Below are 17,836 nucleotides of genomic sequence, written 5' to 3' on the forward strand. Positions count from 1 at the left end.
GGCCTATCTCATCTGAAAACGGACCAGAATGATTTCTGGGGGTGGCTATGTTTGGCGAGTAGTGAGCCCTCAGAAATGGCATTTCTGATCCCTGGAGGTCTAGAGAAGCAGGGGAGGCACAAAGCAGCAGTCTTGGCTTCGATCTGTTTCCCCACTCTTCAGTTTGACTGGAATGTAGGCCTCCCTGCATCTGTAATCATGACAAACAGCTTAGCACACGGGGCAGTTTTAACTGCACAGGGGACCTCACCCTGCTGGGCCACAAACACCCCAGAACAGCTGAATTATTTTCAGTCCTGTGAACTGCTACAGTGTTCTGAAATTTGCTTTTTAGAGCCCTTGGTGTGTGGCTTTGTTTATTCATAGCATGTCCAGGAAAGTGGCTAGTTACAAGGGTCCCAACTGGTTCACTGCACAGCAGGGCTTACAGATCATTCCCCAGGGTTTCCAGGCTGGTTTTCTTCCCCAAGCTGTTTTCTGGCTTGCAGAAGAGTGCCCACCCGCCACCGGGGCTCCTCATCCATGCTCTTATGACAAGGGCTGTGGAGTGGCACTTGCCACTCTGTCGTGGGACACAGGAAGGAAGTGAGCTCTAAGGCAGGGAAGAGATCACTCCCCACTAAATGGATTACTGGCAGTTGGAGAAGGGATTCTTATTCTCAGAAAGGGGACAGAATGGTGCCTTCTGTATTGGACAGAAATCACACAAGGCCCCCTGTTGGGACAGGGAAGGGTGCGTTCCATCCTGTGCAGGAGCCTACGTGTAGGGGTGGGAGAGGTCATCCCAGCTTACTCCCAGGAAGGGAGAAGCCAGCCTGGACTCCTCCACATCCCCTTCCCCCATGTGTCTAGGCAGCCCCAGATAGGAGCTAGAAGTTGCTGACATGCATGGAGAACCAGGCAACACAGCAATCCCACAATTGGGCCAAATGTCCAGTCCACAGCTTTGGGAGAGCCAAGGGCTCTCCGATGGGGAACCATGCCAGCAAGGTGTGAGTAGTAAGGACCACTGCTGTGGCTTTAATGGAGGCATGGATACTAAGGGACAGGGACCTGGGGGGCATCTTTGCTGACTTTGCCTCAGTGCAGTCGAGGGCCCTGAGGCACACACGGGTGTGTGGGATCTGGAAGCCCCTCTGGAATCCAGACCCAGTCCAGAGTGGGTGACCCTGTGGGCTGGGAGCTGACCCCAGGGCCCTTCACACCCCAAAATTCACCTTAAAAGGCATGGAAACTCATCTTGAATCAGTCCATGTGCCTGTCATTATTGCCCGCATATACATTCTGGGTGACAGGAGCGGCCCTTTCACCAACCTTGGTGAGGGTGTTGTATGGACCCTGTGTTGGAGAGACCTCAGCACAGCTGTGGCCAGACCCATAAGCCATGCTGGGTCCCTGCTCAGTCAGAGCCCCAAAGCCAGCTCCCTGGTACGCTCTTCCCACTGCTGGGCGCTTGCCAGGACCCCTGCCTTCTGCTGTGTCATCACTGAACCCTAGCTTCCCACCCCGGGAGAGGGTGCCGGCCAGGGGTCCTGCTTCACCATCTGCGTCCTGTGGGGCCTGTGTCATCGGCAGTGAAATGAAGCACTTGGAGCCCCTCATGTCCTCTCAGCTCTCTTCTGAGGCTCTAGGTACCTGTGCCTTGGCTAGTAGGTCTGACCACTCCATCGCAGGCAGTTTTTGCAGAGGACAGGGCAGGCCTGGTCATTCTCCATTCATGGGCTGGCACCACCTGGGCCCTCATATGTCGGCACCCAGCTCTGCGCACTGCTTGTCGGAGATGTGGGAGGCCAGGGAGTCTATGATGTCAAGCAGCAGCTGCTGACTCAGGGAGCGCAGTGTGGGCAACTTGGAGACCTGCGGGAGGTGACCGAAAAGCCAGAACAGGATGGAACTGAATTCATGAGAGGATTGGGAGGGTTCCACAGATGGGGTGAGGAGTGGCCAGTGGGTGGGTGGCCCTGCTTGGTTATCCCCAGGGCCCACTGCTGCAGAAGACAGCCCTGTTCTAGTCACCCTCCCCTCACCTGCTGCCATGGGAGAGTGGGCCCCGAGGATGGGGGGCGAGCAGGGAGTGCTGAGCCAGGAGGGCCCTGACCTTAGTGAACTGGTGCACGATGATGTGCAGGCAGTGCCGCTTCATGTCCAGCGCCTGCGTCTTGTCAGCCGCCTCCAGGATCTGGAACAGCAGATTCCTTGAGGTGCTGCCCCACCTCTCACCCACCCACCCAGGTGCCGGGAGACCAGTAGGCACCAGGGGTACTACCTGAAGCACATTCTGTACGGTCACATTCATCTCCAGGTTCTGCTTACAGTATGCCTGCAGCCGATTGTTGTAAAAGCCATAGTAGTAGGGGGCCGCAAACAGGTAGCTGGGGAGCTGGTTAAGGAGCTGCCGCCGAAGGAACTGTCCTCCCACGCCGCCCCCCCCCCCCGGGAGAGTGTATCTGGAGCCCTGGCCTGCCAGGGGCAGAGGAGAGCTAGGACCGCACCTGCCCAGAACCAGGGGACCTGCCCCACCAGGAGGGTCTGGCAAGGGTTCCAAGAGCACTGACTTGATCTCTGCACAGACTCTGAACCCCTCAGAGGTCAAGGGCCCTATCAAGACCAAAAAATACCACAGCACTCTCTCTCCAGGAAAACACCTATGTGCATCTTTGCAGAACCATCTGCAGTCTCCCAGAGCCCAAAAGTGCACCCTCACACCCCATGCTCAGACCCTCACTGAAGTGACACAATCAGGGATCACTCTATGTCCACTTGCTCACCTGTCACACAGAGCAATGCCCAATCCCTTACTCTGAGCATGCATGACAATCAAGAATCCATCTATCCCTCCTGGTTACAAACCCCGTGGTGCTGGCCAAGCAACTGTTTCAGAGAAGTCTGGGAGAGGACAAGGCACCAGGAAAGGAAATCCTCTGGAAATCACCCAGCCAGGATCAGTCAGCTGGGCCACCCGACGTGGGTGCTGAAAGCCCATGATGACCTGGGAGCGCCCTTGGGGATGAGGATGCAGCGAGTCCTCCGGAGGCATGTTGACCTCACCGTAGTAGATGTAGCGTAGCATGGACTCGAAGGCCTGCCTGCTGGGCACCATCTCCCCAATGGAAATGTTTACCTGCCCATCCTCGGGCATGAAGGACCGGAACATGGCCTCAAAGTAGCTGCAGACAGGGTGGCAAAGGCTTGGCTCAGCAGATGCAGTCAGCGCCTGGCCTACACTACCCAACAGCTGCACCCACACCCACCTGGAGCGAGCGGCCAGAATGGCCTTGTGGGCCGGCCGAGGGTGCCCATCCAGCAGCAGCGTGATGTCACAGAACTCGGCACCTGCCCCCTCCAGGTATGCCTTCATGTCCTGGATCAGAGATGTGCCTGGCGGGGCATGAAGGGACCCTGAGCACAGCCTCCTGCACATCTGTCCCTTCTTTGACCCTAAATGGACCTCCACCAGACCAGAGGTCTCATTCTGGTCCTTGAGGCACTGCCAGGCCCTGTCCTCAGTTCCCAACACAGCCCTCAGGCCTATCCACCCTCGGAGTCTGATCTCTAAGACTCAGCCAACTGAGCCTTTCTCTGGGCCTGGCATGCCCTGTGTGCTTGCTGTGTGTCACCTGGAGCCAGCTGCCAGGGGGAGCACAGGACCCAGGGAGAGTCGGGGAAGAAGGAGCCTGTGCCCTCCCTTCCCAGGCTAGGGGGAAACAGGGAGGCACTGGTAGCAGCTGAGGTCTGCAGGCTGCACTCACCCCTCAGTGGGCCCCAGACTTGGGTACCCCAAGAAGTGTGATGACTAAGCACATAACCCTGAGCACATGGCTCACTTCAGAAGCTGTCAGATCTGATGTCATTCAGGGCAGGCACCCTCACCAGAGAGGTGCCCCATGTCCCCTTCAGAAAGGGACTCAGGAGGTCCCCTGCCCTCAGGCACATAGACTGCTGTACAAAACCCCATGGGCTGGGCATTCTTCCTTCAGCTGAGCCTGAACTGCCTCCCTCTTTGCCCCTGTCCCTGTATCTGGAGAGCACTGAGGTCCTCCCTCCACCCACCCCTCCACCCCTGCCTGAGCGTCTGGCAGGTGATTCCATGCCTCCCAAGTCTCGACCAAGATGAATGACACCTAGCCAGCCACTGGCGGGAAGGGACCAGGCTCCCTACCGATGTCCACGGGCTGGTCTGAGGGAGTACGGGGGGGTGGCTGCTGCTTCCGCCGAACAATCTCCACAATCAGTGGGGATGAGAGGTGCTCGAACTCCTTCATCATGATCACCTGGTTGAAGTGGGACTCCTTCACCACGAAGTTCAGGCAGTGTTCCTGGGACAGATAGGCCAGGCAGGCAGGCATGGTCAGGTCTTGGCCCCAACAAGGCACCAGACTGGGCAAGGGGCTTGCAGCAGTGGGTGGGGCGGACTGCGATGCACCTTCAGCTGGCCCAGCTGCAGCCTGGCGGCACTCTCGCACACGACCAGCACGTTCTGCAGGTCCACGGAGGCCTCGATGTACTGCCGACACAGCTGCTCCAGGCGGCACAGCTGGAAGCTCAGCGCCAACTTGTACACGTCCATGATGAGCAGCACGTCCTCCACGTGGCCTGCACCCAAGAGCTCCCTGAGCACTGAGGACCTCAGGCAGCCGGGAGGGGAAGATGGGGCCCAGGCTGCCCACCTGCAAGCAGGGGTGCTCACACCCCCACCCTGCTCCTGCCCTGCCCCAGCCCAGACAGACCTTTCCTCGGGTATTTGATCTTATCAGTGTAGAGGAACTGCATGAGCACCTCGAAGGGCCGGGCCTCAGCCTCTCGGATGGCCACACGCAGTAGGGGCTGCCGGGCCCCGCCCCCAGCACCACCAGGGGCCTCCCTGGGAACCAGAGCTGCCTCCTCCTCTAGCTTCTATGGAAAGAGAAAGGGAAGCTCAAGAACACCCCATGGATGCTCTTGGGAGGATGCATGCTCGTGGAGGCGGGGCCAGGTGGGGCAGCTCCTCACCTGGGCCAGTCGCTCCCTCGCCTGTACTATTTTCCTTCGGAGCCAGCGGCTGCGTGCTGTGACAATGGCCACATGGCCCTGCACACACTCTTCCTTCTGCAGCAAGAACAACATCTTGATGAAAGCCAGCCAGAGCAGGGGCCTAGGGACTTCAGGCACCAGTGGGCAGCCAGCGTGTCTCTGGGAGCAAAGCCCCGCCTCCTCCACAGTGGCCTGGGCTTGGCACAGAAAGGGCACCCACCTCGCCCAGAACAAACTCCACGTCGCAGAACTGGCGGCTCTCCCAGAGCCGCCCATAGTCTTCATGGAGCGTGCACTTGGGGTAACAGGAGAACTGCAGGAGGAGACCATGGTGTCACCAAGTGAAGACACTGTCACCCCTGACTTTGCCCCCTCCAGGAAATGAGTGTCTTTGACACCCAAATGCCAAGCTCAGATCAGCCCGGCTCCCTCCACAGACTCAGGTGGCTTTCCAGACCCCCACTGGCTCTGCTGTGAGCCCTCGCTCTGCCCCACCAGCCACACCCTGCACTGAGGTTCCTGACTGCCTCAGCCCAGAGCCCCTCGTCCCACCCCAGCATCCAGACTCTTCAGAAAGGGTGCCGTTTCACCAGGTGCAGCCCTGGCTCTGATGCCCTGGGACAAACTCCACCGCTACCCCCTGGGTCTCAGTTTCCATCACCAGGGCCCATTCGCCCTGGCTGGCCCCATGTAGAGTCAGCTCATGAGGTAGCCGCCTGCTCTGCAGGCCTGTGAGACTCACCTGGAACCTGTACATCTCCCCACTGCGGATGTTGTTGTCCACAGTGCCCCCGAAGATGTACATGGCGTCCGAGATCACAGCAGCCGCATGGAAGAGCCTTCCGCTGGGCAGCTGCGTGGGCAGGGGACAAGTTGGCAGGGTGGGAGAGGGCAGGGCTAGGTCTCCAGCAGGGAGCTGGCTGAGGCCAGGAGTGGGCCATGTTGTAGGCAATGACATGGCACCACTGGCCTTGAAGGAGGGGTCGGAGCAGGCCCTGAGACACAGCTATGGGCACAGGGCAGGAGGCAGGGCCTGTGTAGGTAAGCAGGCAGGATGGGGCCCTTGTGACCCACACGGGGGACACAGCAGGTGCTAGGTCTCACGTGCTGCACCAACATGGCTGGGGCAGCAGGGCATGGGCTCCTGACCCTCAACTCACCAGGTGACCCCAACAAGTACCTCTCTGAGTCTCAGTCTCCCCACCTTTGAGATGGGCTGATCACAGGCCTGCCTTCAGGGGTTGAGAGAGCGGTAACGAGGGCATGGGCCCTCACCTCTGAGGCTGGCGGGGAAGGCTGCTTGGTGTTGGTGGTGCCAAAATCCAGGCCAAATACATCTCGGGACTTCTTGAAGCCGCCTCGATCCTCAGAGAGCAGGGCAGGCACCTCCTCAGAAGCAGCCGCTCGCTCTGGCACCTCAGCCCCACCAACCTGGTAGGACACATGTGGGCGCACAACCAGTCAGCAAGGGCCAGGCAGGCACTACAGACAGCTCGCCAAGGGGCCAGGTGGAGGCACATGGGGAGAGCCACAGGACACCGGCTGAGTCGGGGAGCTAGGAGAACACTCTCAGCACAATGCAAACATGGTGGGAAGTAGAATCTTACAAGCCCACAGGCTATAAGACGGAGAATGGGCAGAGAGGCCCAGGACCCAGGGTCAGGCCAGGGCAGGTGTCCAGGGCTGAGGGCACCCTGGCCTTGCTCCTGCTGGCTGTCTGGAGTCCTGGGAGCGCCCTGGGGCTGTGAGGAAGGGGCTTGGAGCCAGTGGCTCAGGAACACACCCTAGGCCACAGGCCCTGGGTCTCCTTGGCAACACCTGGGAGCGCTCACCTCGCTGTCCGAACTGGGCTGGACGACCTCCCAGGTCTGAAAGTCCACGTCATAGCAGTGTAGCTCATTGGGCAGAGTGTTGTCAGCTGCGCCCCCAAACACGTAGAGGTGGCGGTCAAAGGCCACCATGGTGTGCCCGTAGCGCCGTTGAGGGGGTGGCGGAGAGCCCCGAAGCAGATGCTCAGTGGGGATGCGAGTCCACCTGGGGGCACCCAGCACAGAACCAGTGCCTAACAGGGGCTCCTGCTGCCCTGTGGCCTCCACCTGGCCCCCAAGTCCCCCCCCCGCACAGGACCAGTCTGTGAAGTGCCCTGCAACCCCTGGGAGACCTTCCCAGGCTGAGGGGGACCTGCAGTGTGTGCCCAGTGTCCCTCGCCCCTTTTCACTCTGGCACCAGCTCTGCCCACCTCTTCATGTAGGGGAACAAAGGGTGCAAGCATGAGGCTGGGTAGGAGGCTGCTTGGGGGCTGGAGGGGGGCTGGCCTGTGAGGAAGGCAGCACCATGCTGGCTCCACCCAACAGGGCTACCAGTACCAATCCGGTACCAATCCGGTACCAATCAGGCTGCTGCTGGTGGCCAAGTGTCCTGTGGTTTTCTTCCTATCCCATCTCCTTTACCCCAAACTACAACTTGCCCCCTACTCCGGTCTTGGCCCCTCACCTTGCCGCCCTCTGTATTCTAAATACACCTTCCTCAGCTTGCTCCGTAAGTACCCCCAGACCCCCATGTGGCCCTCAGGCCCTGTTCTTCCCTTAGTACTGGCTCTTCCCTGAGAGGCCCCTTGCAGATCAGCCACCTGTTCACCTAGCCAGAGCCTGTATGTCTGCCCCAAAGCCTCCCCATGCTGGGTTATGCCCGGCCTCTACCCATGCCCCTTGCTTCTCCAGGTCTTCCCCTGCCTGCTCCGAGCTCTTTGTGGCACCCACTGTCCTGAGGGCCAAGGTCAGGGTGGAGCAGCAGGCCTGTGTGCAGTGTGACTCTCCTCCCGGCCTAACCACCAGGGACAAAAGAGTTGGCCGGGCATCAGCAGGGTCTTCCCTGCCCAGGATGCCTCCTCCCTGCTGACACCCTGGTACCCAAGGCAGCTTCAAGTCCCCCCCACCAAGCCTCCCTGACCTGCAGCTGAAACTCCATTAAGTCCCAAAGCCAATGCCTGGTCCTGACCTTAGTCCCTATCCCAGGGGTCAAGGGCTGGCCAGCACTCAAGGCCAGCAAAGGCTGGGAGCTCTCAGGGCCCTTGCACCCCTCTAGTCTTCTGCCACCATGTGAGCTCTATGCCAGCCACATTTGTCACTGGTGGCACTGACCATTCACTCAGAGAGGCAGGCTGCCTAGGCCCTATCTTGCTGAGCTGCAGCCACGCCCAAGGGGTCAGCAGGGGGCATCTGGCCCAGTCTGTCCCAAGGCACTGCACGTCCCCGCTCCGGGAGGGAGGGCAGCTGGCCCTGCTTTATGTGGGAACCCATGGGGATGGCTCCAGAGGCAGGCGTGGGGAGCCGGCTGAGGGCCCACCCCTGGGGTACTCACATCTTGTCCTTAAATTCAAACTGGAAGAGGTTGTTGGTGATCTTGGCTCCACTCTGCCCCGAGAACACAAACATCTTGTCGCGGCACACGGCCACCGGGAAGTTGCAGCAAGATGGCGGGATCTCGCCGCTCTGGGCCACCTGTGGGGGTAGGAGGCAGCTCAACCCCGGGCCTTCACAGGACCCGGCACACTTGTTGGTGCATACGCTGCTGAGCTGGGACAGCTTTTATTCCCGAAGTTTCTTCTGTGAAGGAGGGTTCATGTATCGCTTTTTGCAGAACATCCTAAAACCCCACCTCACCCTCCTACATGGGGGCTGAAAACATCGTTAAAGAGGAAAGAAACCCCCCAGGAAAAGAATAGTCAGCAGGACAGCAGGTGGTGCGCTGTCCTCACTGTGTTCAGATAAGGGTGGTTACACCTGAACCGCGTCAGTCACCATGACAGGCTGCTGTCCAAAGCGCAGGACCTTTAGTCACCAGGTAACTGCCGCTGGGATTCGCTGTGTGGGCAGGCAGGTCAGCATGAAGGGCGAGGGTGGACAGGGCCAGGCTTTGGCAGAGGGCAACATGGCAGCCTCCACCCCCACCCAGACTGGCCCACCTGTCCTCAAACCTGTAACCTCCCTGCCTCGCCTCCCGCTCCAGCCCCCTATCCCCTGTACTCACCTCCCTTCCTCTCGTTACCCTGGGCCCCTCACATCCCACACCTCCCTGTCTCCCCACAACCTCACCCCAGGCCCCCAGCCTCTTACCTCCTCCCAGCACGTGAGCTCTCTGTCCTGCAGGCCAATGGTCCACATGTCATTCAGCCTGAATGAGGACAAAAGGGTCAGGGTGCCTGTCCTGGGGCTGGATGTCAGGGGGGGCCTGGGCCTGGTCAGGAGAGAAGGCTCTAGGGAAGAACAAGCTGTCACTTGGGGACTGGTCCAGGGACTCTGTGGCAGCCATGAAGCTTCAGTTGGGGTGTTGTAAGGGCTGTACTGAGTCCCTGTTGTGCCAGGCCCCTGCCCAGCCCGGGCAGGAAAAGAGGTCTCACCTGAAGAAAGGCCTCACTCTTGACATTTAGGGCAGGGGACAGGGTCAACCACTCAGCTGATCCCTGGGGCTAAGAGAGGATCTCAGAAAGGCTATGCTCACAGAAACCACACTGTTTAGAGTTTCTACAATGCTGAAGTTTGGGGGAATGAGCACACGCTGCTTTTGTAATCAGAAAAATAAAGCAAAGCCAATTTGCTAAAATAGGAAGGAAAATGCCTATAACATAGGCTAGAAGTCTGTTCTCCTCCATAGGGGAGGGGCTGAGTCTGAGCCCTGCAGCTGCCGCCCACTTGCTCATTGCCCCTTAAGGTCATTCCTTGCTGTGGACCTGAGTATTCTCACCCCAGCAATTCCTCCCTCCACACCCCCAAGCTCTCTGTTCTGGAGACCTGCACAACAGCTGCATAAACTTGGTGGGGGCAGGCGGGGGCTCCATTCAGTGGCCATCACCCTCATCCTGCCCATCTTCCACTTCACTCATCCCCTGTCTACACATCCAGCCTCCTGAGGGACCCCCAGCCTGAGCCCTCCAAGGCTAAGAAGGCCCACTCTGTGTACCAGTACCCTGGGCCACTCAGAGGTGGAATGCATGGCCAGGCCACCACCTACCTGGCATTGCCATCGTAACCAGCAAAGATCCATAACTTGTCACTGTACACCGTGGCACCATGGGCTGACCTAGCAACGGGCAACCTGGAGCAACAGGCAGGGAAAGGATGAGGCCACCCAGTGCAGATGTGAGCCTCACAGCCCCAGGATGGTCCTATAGCCACGGCCCTGCAAGTCCTGCCAGGCCCTAGGACTGCCGTGTCCACATCTGCTGACACTGGGACCCCAGGGACTCTAGCCAGGGTATAACCAACAACACCAGGGGCTGAGCTCATGGGGCACCAGGACACTGATGAGGCATTCAGACATCCACAGGGTACAGAGTCCTCTGCCAGCCGCTACCAAATATCAAAGGGTGTGCTGGTGAGGCAGGACCATAGAAGCACCCATCACAAGACATTCCACCCCTTCTACTTTTGACAAGAAGATACCTAAGAGCTGGGAGGAGGCTGCAAACAGGTTAACACCAGCTCCCAGGCCTCTCTGAGCTTTTTGTTAACCTGCAAACAGGTTAACACCAGCTCCCAGACCTCTCTGAGCTCTTCACCTGTGATGCTCCAGGGCCAGAGAACCCTCAGCACAACCCCCAAAGTTTTCAGCAGTTTCTCACCGTCCTTCAATTTTCCACTCCGTCCACTGGCCAGTTGCAAACTTGTATTCAAAGAGGTCATTTTTATTCTTCAAGTTAGAATTGGAATAAATGTCCCCAGTGTAACCCCCTGGGTAAAGAGAGAGATATGTGTCACCCAAAGGCAGCATTGCAGAGTCCTCAAACCCTGGGAGGCAAGGACACAATGTGGCCCTGTGGAAAATGCATTCCAGAACTCCCTCTGCACACCCTGGGAGCACCTACTGGGTGCCTGCCTCTGTGCTGGGCTCTGGAAACACAGAGATCAGCAGGACCCCATTCCCTGTCGCTCACGGGGAGGAAAAGCCACCTTCCGGCCCATTCACAGAAGCAGACCGTTCCCATGCAGGCCAGGAAATCAGGCCGAGGGGCAAGCAGACAGAGAGAGGCCAGCCAAGCACAGCACTGGGCCTGATGGGAGGGCACGGGATCCTCGGCCTGGGAGGTAGGTGGCGGCTCACCAAAAACGAACATGCTGCTCCCGTAGACCACGGCTGAGTGGTGGTAGCGGGGGGCTGGCGGGGTCCCAGTGGTGAAGGCCCTGGCAGGGGAACAAGAGGCAATGAGTGTCGGCAGTATTTTGAAGGTTAATAACTGTATCATTACAAAAACTTTTTAGGCCCTGGTTGGTGTAGCTCAGTGGATTGAGCGCGGGCCTGTGAACCACACAATCGCGGTTCGATTCCCAGTCAGGGCACATGCCTGGGTTGCAGGCCAGTTCCCAGCAGGCGACTCATGAGAGGCAACCATACATTAATATTTCTCTCTTTCTCTCCTTCCTTTCCCCTCTAAAGATGAATAAATAAATCTTTAAAAGAAAAAAAACCCAAACTTTTTAAAAAGTTACCAATAAGGGGAAAAAAACTAGCACTAAAATTTATGTATTGCCCCTTTACCAGAAGCCACTGTCCACAGCTAGTGGTCTACCCCACCCCTTCCTTGGCACATTGTGCCTCTGAGTGATTTTTAAACACGGAATCTTGCGGTAGACATTTTGTAATATGTTTTTCAACTAAGCAGACTGTGAATAGGTCTTCAGGCTTCTCTAGAATCGTCACTACCCCCTTCTCACAGCTGTACTAAAATCTGTGGGTGGTCCAGAAACTTTACCCACCAAGTTAAAAACCCATTTATACTGCTTCCTGGGGGCTGCTCCTTCTCAGTCTTATACATAGGGAATTTTTAACAAAGAACTGAAAAGCCTTCAGAGTGGTTTTAAAAATGAATCTGTGCTAGTGGCTGTACTTCAAAATGAAGTGCGGGGGAAACGACACGGACATTTCTGTGGCGATCCCAGCGCTGCCCAGGTCTCGGGGGCAGGAGGCAGGCACATGGAGTGATGCTGCCCCAGGTGCCAGGTTCAGCCTCTGTGGGTCTCAGGTCCCGACATCCTCCTCCGCCAAGGAGGCAGTCAGACCCCACCCCAGAGGGCTGCTGGGGCTGAGAGGGGAGTGTGCAGAGGTCCTGTGCAGAGCGTGGCACACGAGGGGCCTGGTGAACCCGTGCTTCTGCACAGACAGACAGCAGAGCTCAAGAGGAAACCCAGCTACCTCCTAATCCCAGAGCCTGTTTCTCCCACTCAGCTGTGAACTGCTCCTAGTCAAGGGCCGGACTGGAGGGCACAGATACGCAGTGCTCAGAGAGGGCAGGTGTCTTATCCAAGGCTATAGGACCATCTACGGGCGGGAGGCCAGGGTCCACGTGATGCCCACTGCCTGGGTAGGGTCTCCGGGCAGAGGCTGGGCTCCATGTGGTAGGGAGCGGAGAGGAGCCCCTACAGCAGCAGAGGCAATCCTAAAAGGACCCATCAACTGACGGCCCTCCATGTTGGCTCCAGGCCCCAGCTTGGAAGACAGGCTTGGTGACCGAAGGGCTCTCCTGGGGTAGAATTTTGAGGACCCACAACTGGATCAAACAGATTTCCTAAGGAACAGGATTCAGAATAACAAATCTCAGTCATGGACTGGAAAAGAAACCGAGCGACAGAGGGACCACTGAGAGAGGTGCTGGGCTTCTCTCTACCTCTCCAGGAACGTGACTCGGCCGGCAATCAGCCCAAAAGAGTACCACCGAGTTCTAGGAGAAGAGCACAGACTTGGGACTCAGGAGGCCACCCACCTGCACCAGGAACAGTCCTTCACGTCAAACCTCAGGAGGTCGTTGAGCATCGTCTTCCTGAAAGACAGCCAGGGACAGGTGGGCTCAGTCCTGGCCTGCTCTGCAGGGTGTTGCCCAGCCAAGACCCAGAAGATGGACAGGGCAGGCCAGGGGCTGGGTGAGTTGTTTTGGGTGGACTTAGCCAGGGCCAGAGAACCAGGTGAGGCCCAAGGGACCAGACAGGTGACCACAAAGGAAGCTCCTGAGCTGGTGCAGGTGCAGGGTCTGTCTGCCAGGCGTCAGAACCGAAGCCTGACCTGGACCACCCCGCCGCGGACCCGAGAGCTTGCACTTCACGCCAGGCTCCAGAATCCCCACTCGCATGTCCGAGTGCCCCCTTCTCGGAGGCTGTGCCACCACAGTGCAGATGCTCACCCTCGTCTCAGGAAAGGCCCCTGCCCTGCTCTCAGATCTTCCTGCCACCTCTTTATCACAAAGCCAGTGTAACAACTACACCAAAGATACAATAAATCAGAGTGGCTGATGCACAATACAATATACAGATGACGTATTTATAGAATTGTATACCTGAAACCTATATAATTTTATTAACCAATGTCACCCCAAAAATCGCAGTAAAAATAAATAAATAAACAAATGACGACAACAATGACGAAAGATACAATAAAACAGAAAACAAGTCCACAGGGCATGGCATCATCTAACCCAACTGCACGGTATCACCCAGGCCCTGTCACTAAGGGGGAAGAAGGGTGTCAGCCCAGCAGGAGCCCAGCATCCCCTGCACGGTCCAACTCCGTCTGCACCGGACAGCAGAGCTCTCCACCTGCATTTACAGAACAGGAAGCAGCCTGGGAGATAAAGGACCTGTCTGAGGCCATGCAACCAGGAAGCCAGGAGCTGGGAAGCAGAGGTATGACAGTTAACTCCTCCCCTCTCCCATTTGCCCCCACTCCACTACCCAACTCCCAGGGCTGTAGGCCATTTTTTAAATTGATTTTGAGAGAGAAAGAAGGAGAGGGAGAGGAAGAGAGAGTCATTCGACTTACTTATGCATTCACTGGTTGATTCTTGTATGTGCCCTGATGATAGAACCTGAAACCTGGGCAGATCAGGAGGACTCTCCAACCAACTGACCTACCCACCCAGTGCCAGGCCATCTTTCTTCCTACTCAGTCATTCTAAAAAGTTACAACTAGATTGAGACAGATCTATACTCTGTTTCTCAGTGTCCCATTGCAGCCAAAATATCTCTGCTTGTTGCTACAGTTCCTGACACAGAATACCTCTGGGGCCCTGGCTGGTGTAGCTCAATGGATTGAGCATGGGCTGTAAACTAAAGGGTCGCCAGTTCGATTCCCAGTCAAAGCACATGCCTGGGTTGCAGGCCAGGTCCCCAGTAGGGGGTGTGCAGGAGGCAACCACACATTGATGTTTCTCTCCCTCTCTTTCTCCTTCTCTTCCCCTCTCTCTAAAAATAAATAAATAAAATCTTTTTAAAAATTTAAAAAGAATACCTCTGGGGATGTTCCCAGCCACTGCCCTGTGCTGGCCACCACACCTTTTCTGGTCTGGGGGATTCCCACTGAGGTTCCAGTAAATGTCTTTATATCACTTGTTCACATGCGAAACATTTGTTGAGCTGCCTGGGTGCTGGGATACAGACCCTGCCCTGGAGGAGACAAGTAACCGACATCTGTATGCTCTGGGATGAATGGGCCAGAAAGAGGAGCAGAAGGGGAGGGGAGGGCCACTGATTGATCCAGGTGGTCTGGGTGGTTGTGGAAGGCCTCACTCACAGGTGATTCAGAGGAAGGGCAGAAGGGTGAGCAGGAGGGAACAGCCAGTACCAGGGCCTGGCAGGATGCTTGGCACAATCTGAGCACAGCAAGGCAGCGGTGCGGCCCTGGGCGGTGGCAGGTGAAGGCAGAGGAGCAGTGGGGGCACACTGACTGCCAAGCAGGCTGGGGCTTTTAGTCAGAGAGGTAGAGAGACATCTGTGCATTATCCACCAAGGAGGAACACACCCTGACTTGCATTTTCAAATGGATCCCTCTGCTTATTCACGGGGAAGAGAGTGGGGGACATGGCTGAAAGCCAGGGGACCATGCCTGAGGAGGCTCTTCTGCCCATTCTACAGACCCTTATAGGATCCTGCCTACCCCATCAGCCCCAAGTCAGCTTCCCCAGGAAGTCCTGTGGGACTCCAATCAGAGGCCAGCCCTTCCTGGCCGCTAGGCCAGGTCCTGTGGTTGAAAGGTGGTGACAGGACTTATGAGCAGGATGGGTTGTGTGCAAACAATGCACCCTCAACACAGGGAGACTTCTGTGCTGAGCCCCTCACGGCCTTGTGGTCACTCGACCTCATGGAGCACACAGAGCTGCCCCATATACAGAGAAGGAGACCAGAGTGCAGTTAGTGCTGTTAAGCCACCTGCCCAAGCCCAAGGACACAAAGCTCTAACTTGAACTGAGCTTTGCTTGTCCAAGAGACCAAGCTTCCGCCCCACATCCAACAGGCTCCTAGCCCTCCCAGATGCCTGGTGGGCATCTCTGGCCTTTTCTGAGCACATCAACGAACAAATGAAGGCAGGCGTCCCTGTTCAGACCCGGAGCCAGTGCTCTTCTGCACTCTCCCACCTCCAGGCCACTGCCCACACTGACCCCTCTGCTTGGCACATTCTCCCTTTTTTGCATGGCTCACTCTTACTACTCTCTCAGGTCATCGGCCCTTCCACAAAGGCTTTCCTGACAGGACCAGACGCCCCCATCCTGGCCCTGTGTTCCCTGCTCCTGTGCCTGTGCCCAGTACCTGACACAGCCCAGCCCACACTAAGACAGCTCTTCCCTTCGGGGGAGGTTCCACTCACGGGGAGCGGGTCAGAGGGAAACATGCCAGGGGGGGAGGCAGCTACACAATCCGAGGGTTCACCCTGACCATGGTCTTCTAGCAAAGAAGAACAGCCACAGCTGAACTGGGCACAGTTCGGGTGACAGAGGAGTGCTCCCGCACCAGGACATCAGGACATTGCCAGGAGTTTATAGCAATGTGGGAAAACCATTTCCAAAAAGTGAAAAGTGTGGGAAATAAATAAAACTGCCCTCCATGCCTTCTCAGCTGCCGTGTGAGCATGTGGATGAGGCCTAGAGAGAAGTGTAGGGAAGGAAAAGTACCTGGCAGGGTGGCAGCCAGGACAGATGTGTTTCTTTCTGGGTCTGGTCAATCAGAGCAAGAGGGAAATTTCTGTGTCCTGAGCATGCACTCGCCACTAGATGCTATGCTGAGGACTTTGAGTGCAGGGAACCCCACAGACCGGAAAAATGGAGCTGAGTGCTTAGCTGGCAATTGTAAAGAGAACAGCAAAGCTGCAGAAGCCCAGTCCAAACCACCATGTTTCTCCCTCCCCAGTCCAAACACCCTGATGCTCAGACTCACCCATTGTCTCCACCAAATACATAGATGGCATCTTTATAGGCCACCACTGTGTGCTTGCTGCGCCTAGAAAGGAAGGAGAAGTGAGGAGCGGTGAGGCCAGGACCCTCCTGGGGGCACCCGGGGAATGGGACCAAGCATCCAGGATGCCACTGAAGTTGGATAACACCTCTCAACTACCAAGATGAACAGAAACCTGTAAATTCCACCAGTACACCAAAACACTCTGCATCTGGGGAACTCTCTAGAATCCTCATCCCACTGCAGAGCACCTGGGACCCTGGCTGGAGACTCACAAACAAAACAGAACTCTAGTACCCTGCCCCTCTCAAAACCCTTGCCACAGAGCAGGGGAGGTAAAGGAGGGTAAAGGGGGGACAAATGGTGATGGAAGGAGACTTGTAGTGAATACACAATACATTATATAGATAATGTATTATAGAATTGTACACCTGTAACCTATAGAACGTTATTAAACAATATCAAACCCCGCCCAATAAATTAAAAAAGAAAAACCCACGAAACTGCCCTGGACATCGTCCTGGACACCACCACTCCTCTCTCCACTACCATATACCGCCCTGGCCTCCCCCCTGGAACCCGCCATGAAACCCTCTCAGACACCCCCATCCCCAAACTCCCTGAACCACGCCGTACCGAGCCCCCACGAACTCGTCGCAGGGCGGGAGGCGCCGCCAGCGGTGCACAGTCTCGAAGGGCCCAAAGTTGAGCGTCAGGTACTCGACACTGTCCGAGCAGCTGTGGTCAAAGTCCACGCTCGGGGCTACCTTGGACCGCGCGCCGCTCGCCAGCGCCCCGGCCCCGATCGGCCCTCCAGAGCCGCCCGTCCCAGCCATCCTGGGTCCACGTCCGAGCGATCACCGTGCTGGCGAGACGTGCGGCCACCGCCCTGGGTTGCCCAGTGGGACTGCATTTCCCAGAGAGCTCCGGGCCGAGGGCACGGACTTCCGGCTCTCGCGGAGCTTCCCGAGAAGCCTAGCGCTCCGCGTGGCCCAGCGGACGGGCGCGGCACCTGGGTCGCAGTGTGCGCCAGTGTCTAACCTCCTGGGAAGCATTTCCCGCGGAGTGCCGGCGCCAGGTCCCACCCCTGTCCGACTGCACTTCCCGGGCGCCTGCCCGGAGATCGGCTACCGTTCCCGGCATGCCGTGTCTAAGCAGGGCTTGGCCGTGATCGTCCTCCGCTCCCGAGATCCCGGGTGGAGGGTTCCGAGCTCCTAGTGGCCTCCGCAGGCAGCCCATCCCCTTCCTGCTCAGGCCCCCAGCCCGAAGCCCAGAAGTCTGCCCCCAGTGTTCTTATTTATTGATTGCGAGGCAATGTGGCTCAGAGGTTCTGTATTCTCATTCCTACTTAATAGCAGAGGCTCAGTTTCTTCACCTGCGATACGTGGGTTCCGGGAAGCTCTGGCTGCCTTGAGAAGCATGAGGGCTATCTTAGGACCCAGCTCCTACAGCTGTAAGTGCGCAAATGCTCCCAACCTGCCAGACTTGTGCAGCCTCCGAGCTCTGAAGAAGCGTGTCCTGTCTCAAGCCCTTTGCACCTGCATTCTCCTCTACCTGGAATGCCCTTCCTTCAAAATCCAGATTCCAGACTGGTTGGAGAAACCCTTCCTAAACCT

At 57.2% G+C, this 17,836-nt stretch overlaps 1 protein-coding gene across 2 annotated transcripts; it reads right to left on the minus strand.

Moving 5' to 3' along the window:
* Positions 1-322: 322 nt before the first annotated feature.
* LZTR1 (leucine zipper like post translational regulator 1) lies at positions 323-17,155 on the minus strand. 2 transcript variants are annotated; one of them, XM_037067458.1, is made up of 21 exons: positions 16,857-17,155; positions 16,203-16,265; positions 12,767-12,823; positions 11,110-11,189; positions 10,631-10,739; positions 10,021-10,104; positions 9,126-9,183; positions 8,371-8,510; positions 6,843-7,044; positions 6,286-6,441; positions 5,753-5,863; positions 5,231-5,323; positions 4,990-5,085; positions 4,728-4,890; positions 4,424-4,593; positions 4,160-4,316; positions 3,252-3,378; positions 3,018-3,167; positions 2,267-2,372; positions 2,099-2,179; positions 323-1,857 (listed from the first exon to the last, which is right to left on the minus strand). In XM_037067458.1, exons 1-21 carry the CDS (start codon positions 17,054-17,056, stop codon positions 1,741-1,743), a joined length of 2,520 nt encoding a protein of 839 aa, XP_036923353.1. In that variant the 5' UTR covers positions 17,057-17,155; the 3' UTR covers positions 323-1,740. The 2 variants fall into 2 exon arrangements, with proteins under 2 accessions (XP_036923353.1, XP_036923352.1); XM_037067457.1 differs by having other exon boundaries at positions 4,728-4,893; positions 16,857-17,154.
* Positions 17,156-17,836: the final 681 nt, after the last annotated feature.

The sequence above is a fragment of the Sturnira hondurensis genome, unplaced genomic scaffold (genome assembly GCF_014824575.4).
Source record: "Sturnira hondurensis isolate 20B ecotype Veracruz unplaced genomic scaffold, ASM1482457v3 Scaffold0017254, whole genome shotgun sequence".
Taxonomy (NCBI): domain Eukaryota; kingdom Metazoa; phylum Chordata; class Mammalia; order Chiroptera; family Phyllostomidae; genus Sturnira; species Sturnira hondurensis.

Coding starts and splice junctions, on each gene's coding strand:
- LZTR1 (XM_037067457.1), bottom strand. CDS start 17,056: ATGGCTGGGACGGGCGGCTCTGGAGGGCCGATCGGGGCCGGGGCGCTG. Junction 7,045..8,370: donor TTTGAATTTAAGGACAAGAT/GTGAGTACCCCA, acceptor GGGTGCCCCCAG/GTGGACTCGCATCCCCACTG. Junction 6,442..6,842: donor AGCCCAGTTCGGACAGCGAG/GTGAGCGCTCCC, acceptor GTGTCCTACCAG/GTTGGTGGGGCTGAGGTGCC.